At 42.0% G+C, this 15,650-nt stretch overlaps 1 protein-coding gene across 4 annotated transcripts in view; it reads right to left on the minus strand.

The window, feature by feature from the left end:
• The window catches only part of pde4ca (phosphodiesterase 4C, cAMP-specific a), a 66,504-nt gene that overhangs the window by 31,802 nt on the left and 19,052 nt on the right, over nucleotides 1-15,650 (minus strand). Inside the window, exon 1 of one of the 4 annotated variants that reach the window (XM_028019869.1) lies at nucleotides 13,010-14,051. The exons of the other annotated variants lie outside the window; for them this stretch is intronic. Coding sequence (XP_027875670.1) covers nucleotides 13,010-13,083 — 74 coding nt within the window. The 5' untranslated portion in view covers nucleotides 13,084-14,051. Of the gene's footprint in view, nucleotides 1-13,009; nucleotides 14,052-15,650 lie in introns of those variants that run through there. 4 annotated transcript variants of the gene reach the window in all.

A 15,650-nucleotide genomic window follows, 5' to 3' on the forward strand; every position in this document is an offset into this window, starting at 1 on the left:
TGACCAAAGACGCCATGACTCTAAAGATTACTGAGGGTCAGTAATTGATTTTCAAACCCAAAAGAAAGGTTTTTACAAGCTACATCGAACATGTCTTAAAAATATCTTTTCCAATGACAGTTGAAGCTAAACTCAATTTAAACACAATTTAAACACAATTTGTTGTTCATATCTGGCCTCTTTTCCAGAGTGATAGTGTGTAGTCATACAGCAACCAAGAACATGTCCACCCAACCTGCCAAGCTGTGACCCACGGGAGACGGGAGAATGCACAACGATCCCAGTTCATGAAGTATAAATATGCTTTAAGCCTTTTCTCATTTTGTCACATTACAACCACAAACAAATGCATTTTTAATGGATTTTATGTAATAGACTAAGGCAATAGGTAGGAAGACATATCAAATAAAATCTTTATAAATGACTGAAATATAAAAATGACAAAATGTGACAAGGTTCAAGGGGTAAGGATACTTTTGCAAGATACGTTATGTTGCCATGTCAACATCAGCCACTGGTGTGAAAAGGACAATAAATATAATCCAGATCTGACTGAAACCAAGCACACAAACTCAGCTTTGCAGGCCTGGGACTCGTCAGTCACATGGTGCCACACCCACAGATGTCTGAATAATGGAGCTAACACAGGCCTTTTGTTGTGACAACCTGTTGAGTTCTTTTAGCTGAAACTGAAAAAAAAGAATGTGCCCGCATTGAAACAGCTGATTAACTGTACATACAGTACATGCAGTATGAAGTAAGGTTTTACCTACTTTAGATATTTTCTGTAATCCTTTGTTGTGATGCTGAGCTTCTGTGTCTGTAAGCCAAGACTTCCATTTAAGGAATTGTAAAGAGGCTCATCAGCAGAGACCATCAGACCTGACAACATGATGTACAACCCCGCAGTAAAAGGGCTTTCTGGAGACTGAATGACAATATAAATTCAATCAAACTATTTAATCTCCTATTTAATCTTAGACTTTTACTTTGCCAAAGTAGGATTAGTTCTTCTCTCTTGCAGTGTCTCTTTTCTCTTACTGCATCTTTGTTAACAGCATTCATGCACCCACTTACTGATTATAGTTACTCTAGTTTTGCTCTGGATAATGTCATATGCCTGTGTTTTTCACAGTGTGGAGCATGCCTCCCCTAGGGGGTGCCAGATTTCTTCAGGGGTTGCTACATGAGGAAAAAAATACAAACCAGAAAAAGCAAATGCAAATATTTAACTTCCTTCAACAAGCCTATGCCATAGACAAAATGCAAAGAATTTTAGTAAAGCTATGATGTGTAAAGTTAGGTCTCTAGGTAACCCATTGATCGCATCAAACTGCCCCTGTATGTGGGCCTCATGCGGCGCTGTCATGGGATCTGCACCTCAGAATTTTGTAATTGGGCGCCACCTTTCACTCAAACTGGACAATTTGGAAAAGAGCAGCATTATTATACATAAATGGGCATTGCTTCCACTGGCATTGTCAAATTATAGGCAGACTGCAATTCTAAAACAGCGCAGAAAATCAATGCCGTTGTTCACAACTTCTCCTTCTGTTCACTGATAGTGCGGTTGAAATTCTACTGGAGATTCTACTAAGCTACTGGAGCTTAGTGAAAGAAATCCCAGACTGAAAACTGAAGGGAGATGAAAATCAAGGGAAATTGGATGGCCATGACCAAGCTAAGGAGTGCGCAATCGGGTGTTGCAATGAGGCCATCATGCAAGGGAGGGAGACAGAGCGCAGTGGCATGCACAGTCCAATGCATCAACCTTAAACCTAGCTTTAAGAAGACAGATGGGCAAAACAAAACAACAAAAAAAGAGAAGAAAGTATGGTCATGATTATTTAAAGTGTGGATGTTCATAGGCTGGATCTAAACATGCTGCAGTGCCACAGTGTTGTCTGTCAAACTCCAGGAAGGATTTTTCATGTGGTGCTACGCATATCAGGTAAACTCAATAAACTCAACGTCATTTCACAGAAATATTAGCAATAATGTAATTGGTAACGGGGAGCGGGGAGCGGGGAGGAGGTAGCACTCTCACACTTTGAAAAGCCCTGTCCAGTGTTTTTTGGTAACTTTTAAAAAATGGCCTTTTAACCTAAAACTTTTCAAATAACCTGAATAATTATAAATTAATTATGCAGTTTCTAATTTTGTTTACTATACATATCTAAATATAGTTACCTTCTGAGAACCTGCCACTGAAGAGTGAAAAAGTGAGTGACTTTGGCCCTGACTGTCCCAGTGGAGATGGGACAAAGAAGACGTAGAAACTTTGAACTGTTCCCATGGAGCAAAATTGGTTTCACACACAGAAAGACGAACTTAACAACGTGCTTTGGTAACATTATTCTAAGTTAAATGAAGCGGACATGCATACACTTTGCAGCACCGCCACACTGAAACACACACTTATTGGCTGTGCACCAAAGGGTTTCTCAGTGTTCCATGAGTCTGCGTCCGTATGATGGAAGACATTGGGATATTTAAGGAAAAACAGGCACTGAATATTTGGTTCTGCTCAGTGTCTTCACATTACACTTAAGCTAGTCTCAGTCTGAAGTCCTGGTCAGTTGGGCCAAAAAAACTTTGACATGAAACATTTAAAACTCATAAAATGGCGAGGCATAAATCCTGGATGACTCTTCAGTTGAGGGTTTATTAGCCTGTTGTTGGCATAGCGGCCTCACATCATCATCTACTGGCTTCATGGAGGCTGGTTTGCATTCCTAACCAGCAAGCTGGATTGTAGTTATTGAGGAGTGCTACAGTGTAAGTCAGAGTTGTTGGCTATGCGTTATTTATTTGTGGTTTGTTTGTTAATTAACATGTTATTATTCTTTTATGCTTCAACAGCTAATCAGTTTCATATGGAAGAAAACATCCAATCACAAAACCTAAAATATGGTTAATTGTGGCACTCTTATATGACATTTTTTGTTATGACATAACATAGCAGTTTTATATGGTCATACCTATAAAAATGAATAAAAATCAATTAAAAAGATTATAGTTCTGATTCAAAGCTTATCTGTTAGTGTTCAGGAACTAAACAAAAATTTACAAACAGACCAGACCAACACTAGTTTGAACAAAGCTCCAAAAATGACTGAATCTATTTAAGATCATTGTTCTGTTCAATAATCTAGTTTGGATACAACTATGAGACAGATGACCCAACTCATTATGGTATAAAGCAAGCCCAAATCACCAGCCTTCCACTGCTGTGTTTGGCAGTTGGAGGAATTTAACCAGTGTGCTGAGTTGGATTTTTGCCTAAATTTAACTCATCCTGCCTTTGTAACACCAACATCACCGTATTTGTTTTTTTGCAAATTTGTTAAAAACAGAAAACAAAGAAATTATATTTACATACTTATTCACAGCCTTTACTTGATACTGATATGATGAAGCTCATAATTGAGCTGTTTCCACTGATTGTTCATGAGATTTTTCCACAATTTAAATGAAATCAACCTGTGGTAAATTCATTTGATTGCAGTGTGTGTCTTGATTTAAAAGACACACACACCTATCTAGAAGGTCCCACAGTTAACAGTGCTGGTCAAAGGTCAAACAACAAGCATGAAATCAAAGGAATTATCTGTAGACCTCAGAGAGAGAATTCTCTGAGGTCTACTGGGACCTTCTTTCTCTGATGGTCCCAGCAAGCTCAATGGCCTCCATAACTGGTCAGTGGAAGAAGTTTGCAACCAGCAGGAGTGATTCTAGAGCTGCTGTCTGCTTAGGAGAGAAGGGCTTTTAGTCAGGGAGGTGACCCAATGGTTACTCTATCAGAGCTCCAGTGTTCCTCTCTGGAGAGAGGAGAACTGTCCAGAAAGACAACCATCTCTGCAGCAATCCACCAATAAGGCCTAGAAGGCAGAGCGGCCAGATGAAAGTCACTCCTTAATAAAATGCTCACAACATCTGGAGATTACCTAAAGGCACCTGAAGGATCTCAGACCAAGAGAAACAACATTCTTTGGTCTGAAAAAACCAAGATTCAACTCTTTAGTGTGTACGCCAGACCCCATGTTTGGAGGAAACAAGGCATGGCTCATCACCACAATACCATCTTTACAGTAAAGCATGGTGGTGGCAGCATCATGCTGTTTTTCAGCAGCAGGAATTATTAGGGAAATATGACTACAGCAATATGACTGTTGTCATAAAGTGTCATTTGGTAAATCATGACACTTTTAATACAAAGCTGACATTATTCAAAATGTCTTTGTTATGACAACTTGTCATTAACCTAGACAAAAATGTCTTCGTTATGTCAACTTGACATTAACCAAGAAATCATGATCTGACATAAATTTGTTATAAAAGTATTACTGATTAAACTTAAAAATTATGTAGCTTTATATTATTAAAGCTAAAGTTTAATCAGTAATACTTTTATAACAAATTTATGTCAGATCATGATTTCTTGGTTAGTTGTCATAAAGAAGACATTTTGAATAATGTCAACTTTGTATTAAAAGTGTCATAATTTACCAAATTACACTTTATGACAACAGTCATAAATATTCATAAAGACTTACTCATGTTCACGACAGGTGTTATGTCATGTTTATGACAGTATCATGATAGTCTTATTCACAACCCGTCAAATAAAGTGTTACCGATTATGTTAGGGGGTTGATAATTACATCTGCATCTACTGGCTGCAATACAGACTGTTACAAGAGCTCTATTGTAGCCATAACTACCTACAAGAATTTGAATTAATATAAGTTACAGATCCGGATGACGAACGTCAACTTTGGATTTGGTGTTCCCTCGCCCGGACGCGGGTCACCAGGGCCCCACTCTGGTGTCAGGCCTGGAGGGGGGGGGACAATGGCGAGCACCTGGTGACTGGGCTTTTTCCCATGGAGCCCGGCTGGGCTCAGCCCAAAGAGGAAACATGGGCCCCCCCTCCCATGGGCCCACCACCCGTGAGATTGGCCAAAGGGGTCAGGTGCAGTGTGTGATGGGTGGCGGCCGAGGGAGGGGTCTCTGGCGGTCTGATCCTCGGTTGTAGAAGCTGGCTCTTGGGATGTGGAATGTCACCTCTCTGGGGGGGAAGGAGCCGGAGCTAGTGTGTGAGGTTGAGAGGTTCCAGCTAGAAATAGTCAGTATCACCTCGACTCTGGTTCTGGAACCAGACTCCTTGAGAGGGGCTGGACATACTTCCACTCTGGAGTTGCCCACAGTGAGAGGCGCTGGGCAGGAGTGGGCATACTTGTTGCTCCCCATCTCGGAGCCTGTACGTTTAGGTTTACCCCGGTGAACGAGAGGGTAGCCTCCCTCCGCCTATGGGTGGGCGGACGGGTCCTGACTGTTGTTTGTGCTTACAGGCCAAATGACAGTTCAGATTACCCACCCTTCTTGGAGTCCTTAGAGGGGGTACTGGAGAGTGCCCCTCCTGGGAACTCCCTTGTTCTGCTGGGGGACTTCAATGCTCACGTGGGCAATGACAGTGAGACCTGGAGGGGCTTGGTTGGGAGGAACGGCCCCCCCGATCTGAACTCGAGTGGTGTTTTGTTGCTGGACTTCTGTGCTCATCATGGATTATCCATAACGAACACCATGTTCAGGCATAAGGGTGTCCATATGTGCACTTGGCACCAGGACACCCTCCATAGAGGATCACCTTTGTCATCGTTTCATCAGATCTGAGGCCGTATGTCTTGGACACTCTGGTGAAGAGAGGTGCGGAGCTGTCCACTGACCACTACCTGGTGGTGAGTTGGCTCCAGTGGTGGGGGAGGATGCCCAAACGTGTTGTGAGGGTCTGCTGGGAACGTCTGGCAGAATCCCCTGTGAGACGGAGCTTTAACTCCCATCTCCGGCAGAACTTTGAACACGTTCTGGGGGAGGTGGGGGACATTGAGTCTGAGTGGACCATGTTCTATTGGCCATGGTCTATTCAGGGGTCCTGGAGAAGAGGGTCCGTCGGATAGTTGAACCTCAGATTCAGGAAGAGCAGTGTGGTTTTCGTCTTGGTCGTGGAACACTGGACCAGCTCTACACCCTTAGCAGAGTCCTGGAGGGTGCATGGGAGTGTGTCCAACCGGTCTGCATGTATTTTGTGGACTTGGAGAAGGCGTTCGACCATGTCCCTTGGGGAGCCCTGTGGGGGGTTCTCCGGTAGTATGGGGTACTGGGTCCTTTGATACGGGTTGTCAGGTCCCTGTATGACCGGTGTCAGAGTCTGGTTCGCATTGATGGCAGTAAGTCGGGCTAGTTTCCGGTGAGAGTTGGACTCTGCCAGGGCTGCCCTTTGTCACCGATTCTGTTCATTACTTTCATGGACAGAATTTCTAGGCGCAGTCAATGTGTTGAGGGGATCCATTTTGATGGCCTTAGGATCGCATCTCTGCTTTTTGCAGATGATGTTGTCCTATTGGCTTCATCAGGTTGTGATCTGCAACTCTCGCTGGAGCGGTTCGCAGCCAAGTGTGAAGCGGCAGGGATGAGGATCAGTGCCCCCAAATCCGAGGCCATGGTCTTGAGCAGGACAAGGGTACAGTGCCTTCTCCGGGTCGGGGTGAGGGGTGTTCAAGTATCTCGGGATCTTGTTCACGAATGAGGGAAGAAGGGAGCAGGAGATCGACAGGTGGATTGGCGCAGCGTCCGCTGTGAAGCGGGCGCTGTACCAGCCTGTCGTGGCGAAGAGAGAGCTGAGCCAAAAAGCAAAGCTCTCGATTTACCAGTCAATCTATGTTCCCACCCTCATCTATTGTCATGAGCTATGGGTCATGACCGAAAGAACGAGATCGTGGATACAAGCGGCCAAAATGGGTTTTCTCCGTAGGATGTCTGGACTCTCCCTTAGAGATAGGGTGAGAAGCTCAGTCATCCCCCAGGGACTCGCTGTTCCTTCACATCGAGAGGAGCCAGTTGAGGTGGCTCGGACATCTGGTTAGGATGCCTCCTGGACGCCTCCTTGGTGAGGTGTTCCGGGCACGTCACACCAGGAGGAGGCCCCGGGGAAGACCCAGGACACGCTGGAGGAACTATATCTCTTGGCTGACCTGGGAACGCCTTGGGATTCCCCCGGAGGTGCTGGAACAAGTGGCTGGGGAGAGGGAAGTCTGGGCCTCCCTTCTGAAGCTGCTACCCCGGATAAAGCGGAAGAAAATGGATGGATGGATGAGTTACAACATTTAATTTTTCTTTGGGATCAATTAAGTATTTCTGAATTTGAATAACTTGGAATTCAAATATGAGAAGAAGGTAAAGAAACGGTTTAAATGTCTTCTATATGTCTTTAAACAAATTGTACAGATATCCTACAGACGTATGAAGATAATTGACTAGACATGATGTAGATATAAAACAGAAAAAGAACTGCAGTAACACACTGACTTCAATCATTTTAAATAATTTAAAAAATCAAATCTTAAGCTGCTAAAAAAGAAAATAAACTCAGAATATTTTAAGTTTGTTTCTTTACTTTACATCTCCCATGTGCTCTGCAGCATGTAAATATAACTGGGTTAGTTTCTCCCTCTGGTGGTATGAATATGTTCAGCCTGATGCCAGTGGAGACAGGAGCTGATGGCTCAGATGTGATCACTACAGGACTCTCATCTCTGGACTTCAACTAAAACTAATGACTTATTACAACTCGTCCACACAAAGCTGATCTTTGAACCCAGCAGTTTCTCACACAGTGAGCATGGAGTACAGTAAACAAGCTGGTTCTGAAGCTGAGCCCGTTGTACCAGCCCGCCGCTATGGATCGATGAGGCTCTGAAGGCAATTGGGGAAATCAGTCATGCTTAAAATAGGGAGTGGGGCTGTGACGCACGCAGCAGCCGACCCGCCGCAGCCCCACGCAGGCTGTATCGACTGAACCGGGACTATGCTGCTATGGAGGGGGATGGCAGCTATATTTGGACCTCTGACATTGAGACTGCTGCCCTTTGGTTAAATGACCTCACTTGACACTTTTGTTTCAGTTCTTTACATCACAATCCATTGTTTTGTGTCCAGACTGCACTTCTCTATTTTCTGTTTCCACAGTAACAGCCATGCCACCTCTGCAGCCGCTCCTTATCGCTGCCCTGAAAGCTGAACTATCTGAGCTCCAGCCCACTATCACCGCACAGTGATGTCAGTAACGCATTACTTAGTAACCACTTTTTTCAGTAACAAGTAATCTAGCGTGTTGCCATTTCAAACCCAGTAGCCAGACTACAGTTACTTATCGAAATCACTTTGAGTTACTGTGGGTTACTACTGCATTTTCTTTTGTAATTTAATTTTATTTCCTCTGCACGTCTTGGGGAGCGATCATCATTTCTATGCGACAGAAACAAACAATGGAGGGAAGAGGGAGATGCGCATTTTGTTGCTGGAAAAACAGCAACTATTTTGAGTTTCTTTCTCCAAGCCCGATTATTATAAGCAGCTTTGGGCTTGTTTTTTTGTTGTTGTTGTTGTTGTTTTTTTTCTAAAATCGCTTGCAGATTTAATGAGTCACAGGTTGCGGTTTTTGGGCTTGCAAATAAGCAGACATAAACCCCAGAATTTGTCTGACATCCAGTTAGTTTTAGTCAGGCTCTCCATGTCCATCCCGCTGTGTCTTTGTTAATGTCAAGTTAATATATTACCTGTGAATTACCTCGAGCTTTGCGTTGCGCTCCAGAAAACATCGAGACTAATATGAACAGCGCAATAAACGTGAAAACAGCCACGAATGAACGAGTCCGTAAAGTTGTGTAACTAAACGCCATTATAATAATATTAAGTTTCCAGACAATATTGGAACACATAAAAACATGCACAAATTACTAAAGGGTTTTTTTTGTACTGTTGTAACCATTAAACAATATCCCCTTCAGTTAAACCTTATAAGAGGAGATACCTTGTTAATGTTACTATTATAAAATAACTTGCAATTAAGTATTGGCAAAGCTCAATGTAATTTTCACAGGTGGTGGAGCGTTTTTGTTAGTAGCTGCTGAATGTAACTAAAAAGTTACTTTTAATGTAACTTAGTTACTTTCCAAATCAAGTAATCAGTAATCTAACTTACTTTTTCAAGGAGTAATCAGTAATCCAATTAAAGTTACTTTTTCAAAGTAACTATGCCATCACTGTCACCACCCTTTCCCCAGTTTGTCTCAATTATTTCATTTTACCACTCACTTATTGCCTGTTTCTCCACAGCACTGTTTCTCTCTCCATCGTTCCTCACTTCAGATAAATGGAAACGGCCACTCTAGCGGTCATCCTGGTATACTGTCTAAGACAGGTATACAAACTTTTGCATGTTGAAACACACAAGGGCCACAATTATGTTGTATAAATGCAAAATCATTTTATTGTGGATTATTTTTACCTGCTCAGCAACAAATTAGCATGATATGTTTAAATGAAAGGTCATAAAAAGGGTCTCAAAGTTGTACAGTGTCCTATCTTGTTGGTCAATATATCATTTGTAGCTTATTCCCAGCAACGAACATCAGAACTGCCTTTGAAAACCCTGGATTTAGTCAATTTTAGTTATTGGGTGTGATTAAGTCTGGTTTTGAGTAAAAAGTCACTGGAGATTTGTGGCCCTACTTAATATAACATTAAATCAAAGCAAAGAAAAATAAATAAAATAAAATATAGCAAATAAAAGAAAAGCACTTGTTTTGCAACCAAATTGCTCTATTTAAGATATAGATTTGTCAAGGCAAATCTCATACAAAGAAAAACACAAAAGGTCTCCACCTACATCCAACTGACAGCAGGTCTTCTAATGAGCCATCATTTGATCCAGGTGTGTTAAACCAGGGAGAGAACTAAAACATGCAGGATGCAGGCCCTCCAGGACCCACTTTGGACCCCACTGGTTTAAACCATTCCTAAATAGTATCCAGGGCAAAACCATTCCAAGGGCTGCAAATGGTTCCTGGACCACATTTTGGACACCAATAGCCCTCAGCTGAGTGCCAGGCCCAGCCTCATCCAGAACAATGCATTTCACCTTAATGGTGAACCTTTTCCCTTTTGTCACATCACAGCCACAAACGTCAATGGATTCTGTTGGGATATTTTCATAGACCAACTAAAGGTGGTACAGGACTGTAAAGGAGAATCAAAATAATCCATAGTTTTTAAGCTTTTGATAAAACAATGCGAAAACAGAAGCACATTTGTAATCAGCCTCTTCACTCTGATTCCAGTAAATAAAATTTGGTGCACTCAAATGTCCTCTGAAGTCACCTACTTAGTGGGTGTATTTTTATATTTATTTATAACAAACTTTAATGTGAAGATATCAAAGAAAACACAACAGACAGTTAAGGGAGAATGTTTTGAAGAAGTCAGAAGTACTTTTAGTCATAAAGGAATATTTCAAGCACTGAACATCTTAGAGTTCTATTCCATCTATCCTCTGAGAAAGGAAAGGGCATGGTTCAACTCTAAACCTATCAAGATAGAGCTGAAGCCCATCATAACATGGAAGCAGCAGAGATCCGCACTTCAGGTGGGAGAACCTGCCAACATGACAGCTATTCATTTTGAGGTGCACTCTACAAATTTCTTTATACAAAACAAGATGTTAGAGGGAAAACTAACTCTGCACATCACCTATTTTTTACCAGGCACAGGAAGTTGGTCAGCACTGATGGGAAGATAGATGGAGCTTAATACAAAATGATTCTGGAGGAATATTTGTTAGAAACGGCAAAGGACATGAGACTTGGATGGAGGTTCACCTCACATTACTACAAAATCCTCGACGTGCAGCCGGAACTGAAATGGAACTGTTTACATCAGTGCATATATCTAAGTGCACTGATGTAGCATAAAGTATAGACCTCAATTAAATGCAGAATCTCTGGAGGGGAAAACTTGAAAATGTATGTTCACAGACACTCTCCATCCAATCATGGTTAGGCTTAAGCTATTTTCCCAAGAAAAGGGAAAAATGTTTGAGCTGCTGAAGATAAACCGCAAACATCTGCAGGTGAAACTGTAACCAAAAAGGGAGTGAATACAAAAGCAGCTAAATCTTGATCATCTTTTTTCCCATCCTCTGCACAGTTTTGTCACACCAGTATTCACTTGAGTTTGTGGTTGTACCTTAAAATGTAAAAAAAACGTTAAGGGGTATTTTAGCAAGGCAATTCATTGTGCCAGTTGGATGGAATGAATGGTGTCTTGGTACTGTTGGTACAACTAGGGAGAGGAGGTGTCACAGCCTGATCACAAACACAGCTTTGTCTATGTGGGCGTGTGCGTGTGTGTGGGTGAGTACTCAGTTTGTATGAGTTCAGAGGAAACTATTTTTCCAAAAGTTCAACTTCTTGTAAAAATACTATTGTAACAAATAATAATCAACTGTTATCGACATCATGAAGATTCGCCAATCCAAGAATAAAGAATAATGACTTGCACGAAAGGCAAATGACAGATCCAGAAAATCAAGTCTTGATTCCATGTTTCTTTCTAGCTTGGATGCAACATCCACCAATCAGGTAAGAAGAGAACATAGGCTTGCATTGTTGATCTCTACACTTTTGTATTTCTAGATGTGGTATAAAATCACCTGCTTTGATCTCCTCATATGATCCAAAAGGCTCACGGCAGGAAGAGTTTTGATGACACTCGCAAGGCACATGCCTCATGCCCAGGGTTCAGAAATGTTTGCTTCACCACACATTGCACTGAAATGTTTCTCTCGCCCTTTCAGAGTCAAAGGAGTTTGACTCTTTACCAGGTTATGCAGCATTTAGAAGACTTTTCTAAAGAGTCATCACTTCAGTCTGAGTCCTGTTGTGTTGTATGTTTGTGTGATGTAAATCAGAATGGATTGCACTGGGTGCTGTAGGGATTTTTCCTGATTACTGTCAATTATTCAGATGATCATGTTACACACTGGGTCAGTCAGTGTAATCAGCATTAACCATCTGACATTTAGGCAACTTGCCACACCATTTATGCCTGTCTGTCTTTGTTTCCTAGACCACATCTGATGAGAAATTTCTGCACATTTGCTTCTCTATGTAACTGTTACACAACACTAATTCTCCCCTGCTGAACACTAGATCGTTAGCAGGTATCTGCTGTGGCATTCAAATCCTCCACTGGTGTCACACGACAGGATGTCAGTGGATTTATTTACTTAATTGAAAGAAGACATTGCAATTTAACTAAAACGTGACAATTCATGAGTTCAAAAAATAAAACTAGAATTAGCCAAAAGGCTTGTTTTCCTCTGCAGTTCCATGGCTGTTATATTAAAAGGCAATAAATTAACATCATCATTCTAACATGAATCTGCATTGATCCAAACCATTCCGTTGTAGCTGCATATTTAGAGTGGTTGTCCTGCTGAAAGGTCTTTTATAGCCTCTGACAGGTTTTCTTCCAGGATGGCTCTTTCTAGCCATAGACACCGTCCATCTTCCCTTCAAATCAGCTTCCCTTCCTACTGAAGAAAAGCAACTCCACACAAAGAAACTGCCTCAGAGGAACGAAGCACACCATATTGAGTTTGGTGCGCTCAGGTGCTCTGTGTCAGCTTTCTGCCAAAGATTGTTTCACGTATGTCAAACAGTTCAATTTGACCTTATCTGACCTTCTTTCACAAACCCATAAAGTTGTCCCCTGCCTGTCTTGTAGAAAATGACCAACAGGACTTTTTATGGCTTTCTTTTAACAATGTCTTTTGTCTTACTTCTTGTCTATAAAGGCTAAATCTTGGGAAATTGTTTAATAGCCTAACTACCCTTTAAATTTCTCCACCACTTAGTCCCTGACATGTCTGCTGGGCTACTCAGTCTTCATGATGCTCCTGGTTCTCAGATGTTCTCCAACAAATCTCTGAAGCCTTCACATAACAGCTTCATTTATATTGGCATTAAATGGCTTAAGTTAAGATTTTACTGTTTCTGCAACAACAGATTTCTTGTGTCATGTATTGTCTTAGTGTTCCTTGTACTTCTTAATAATTGCTGGCATTGACTTCAATCAAAAGGCTCCTCATATGTAGCAGGGTACATACCCGATGCAGGAGTGCCTGCGTGTGGAGAAGCTGCCGTGCGTCTTCCGAGAAAAGCGGGAGTCTTTGTTCATCATGTCAGCTGCAGGTTCAAGAGGATTTGGGCTGAGCGTGGAAATTCACCGGAGAAGCATCTCTGGGAGAGGGACAGTGAAGCGGAACCTCTGTGGCATAACCAGTGCCTCCATAGAGTCATGGATCTTCAATCAGTCCCAATTCCTGAGTGTGATCTCAGTCCACACTTCTGGCAACTAGGAGACAAGTTTCACTGAGCGGAAGGTACAGGAAAATGTGAAGCGAGAGCAGCAAATGCAAAGCAACCAGAAGATGCAAAACAGCAACATGCAAGCGCCCCAGTCACAGTCGGTAGGAGTAAAAATAAAGATGACCACAGTCCTGTTCAGGCTGGGAGGTGCATCAAAGAAAAAGTCCGATTTCACTTTTCAGTTCCAGATGTAAGTGTGGAGACCCCTCAGAATGCATGTGTACACGTGTGTGGACGATGAGAAGCCTAAAAAGGCAAAATCTTGACTGTCAAAACCCAAATCACAGAAAGAGCAGGCGGAACGTTTCAGGAAGGGGGAAGGTGAAGGGTCTGAAGACAATGTCAGCTGTCATCTCATTCTAGCTTACAAGACCACAGGAACAAGGATTTTTTTCTCCTCTCTCCTCCTCTCCTGTTTGCTAGGAAACAAGCTTGAATACTTCTGGATGACGTTGGAAACTTACAAAACGGAATCCTTTAGGAAAGCTCCCTGGGTTTTCTTTATCTGCCAAAGTCAGGTCTTTAAAAAAAAGCAGTCATTCTCGTCGTACACTCGCCTCTGTGATGCTACACCGTGAGCGAACTGAGTGGAGTTATTATTAGTGGGGAAAAATGAACTGGAAAGAGTGTTCTAATCCCATCAGATGCTCCCTGGAGTGGGTCGTCCCATTCAGTCCCTGTCAGCGCGGGCCATTACAGGCTTCTGCCCTCCCTCTTGCCTCTCCTGAGAGTGGTGGGACCAAACTCGGGCTTAAAACTACAAACAACTCTGTCTCCCCAGAGAGAGACACACACAGAGTGAGAGCGACAGAGAGAAAGAGATTGTGGAAGGGGGAGGTGAGGGGTGGGGCGCCTGCTGGTCAGGAGTGAGACGCTAAATGTGAGCTGATGGTATTCAGAGAAATAAAGAGCACAAATTCTAGCTGTGCCTAGCAGCAGGGGTCGTAGCCAGCGCCCTGCAGAAGTTTTCACACTCATGGAGCTTCACATTTCGAGTCATTACAACAAGCATCAACATGTTTTGTTGGGATTTTATGTGATAGATTGACACAAAGGAGATCATTATTTGAAGTGGAAGAAAGTCAAACAGGATCTTTCACATCTCTTACAAAGTTTGGCAAAGTATGGTTCCACAGATTATTGATTTGTTGCCATAAACAGTTCGTTTCTTGAGCCACCTTTTACTGCTATTCCAGCTAAAAGTGAAAATTGGAGGGGAAGCAAATGTGGACAACATTTTAAAGTATTATCAAAGATTTAGAATTGGATTTGGTTGTGACTTTGACTAGGTCATTCTTGCACAAAAATATGCTTTAATCTAGAACATTCCATTGTAGCTCTGGTTGAATGTTTAGGGTTGTAAGCCTCAGCCCCAGTCTCCAGTCTTCTGCAGGACTTCATCCAGGATTGTCCTGGGTTTTGCTCCATCCATCTTTTCATTAGCATCCCCACATTATGCTGCCATTCCCTTCACTGTGCATAGTGACCCTGGGTCCAGGGTTTGTACATTATTATTAGCCTGTACTCTAAAACATTACATTTTGGCCTCATCTGACCACCTCCTTCCACACCTTTGTGTTGTCCCTTCATGCCGGTTAGTGAACATCTCTCATGGCTCTCTTCTTGATACTCTTCAACAAAAGCAGATTCTTGGGATTGTTCCTTGATCTTCATAATGACATTTATTTTTTAATGTTCTCCAATAAACATCTGAGGTCTTAACAGAACAGTTGGACTAATACTGACAATAAAATACACATAAATGAATTCTACTTAGTAACTTTTTGATTGAAACTTAATTTTATTTAGGGGTAGCAGAGTTCAGAAGCTGAATACAAATGTAGACCACATTTTGCAGATGTTTATTTGTAAAAACACGGGTCATTTTCTTCCACTTCACTTTTACTTTGTGTTAATTTACAACATAAAACCAAACTAAAATCCACTGAAGTGTGGATGTAACACAATAAAATATGGAAAAATGTAATGGGTTGTGAATATAATCTTCATGTAAAACCAAACCACATCACTGAGTGAAGCAGCTGAGGTGTTGATGTGAACTCCTGATGGCAGAACTGTGCTTTAAACAAAATTCACTCTCTGAACACATTCTGGGTTTGCTGGCCTGTTTGGCCACACAGGGAAGCAAACAAAGGAACCCATATCCATGGCTCCTGCACCTTGCTTTGAATACCAAACTAAAGAACCCAAAGGTAGGAAGAAACAAGTTTCTATCCATTTTGGTAAAAAGAAATATTCAACTAATACAAAACGAAAATGTTAACTATGACAGATAAGAATCAAATATGAAGTAGATTTGTATGTGTTGGTTAGTTGAGTGTATGGAAGGAGTGAGACAAAGTACTCAGTTATTTACCA

The sequence above is a fragment of the Xiphophorus couchianus genome, chromosome 6 (genome assembly GCF_001444195.1).
Source record: "Xiphophorus couchianus chromosome 6, X_couchianus-1.0, whole genome shotgun sequence".
In the NCBI taxonomy this organism is placed as follows: domain Eukaryota; kingdom Metazoa; phylum Chordata; class Actinopteri; order Cyprinodontiformes; family Poeciliidae; genus Xiphophorus; species Xiphophorus couchianus.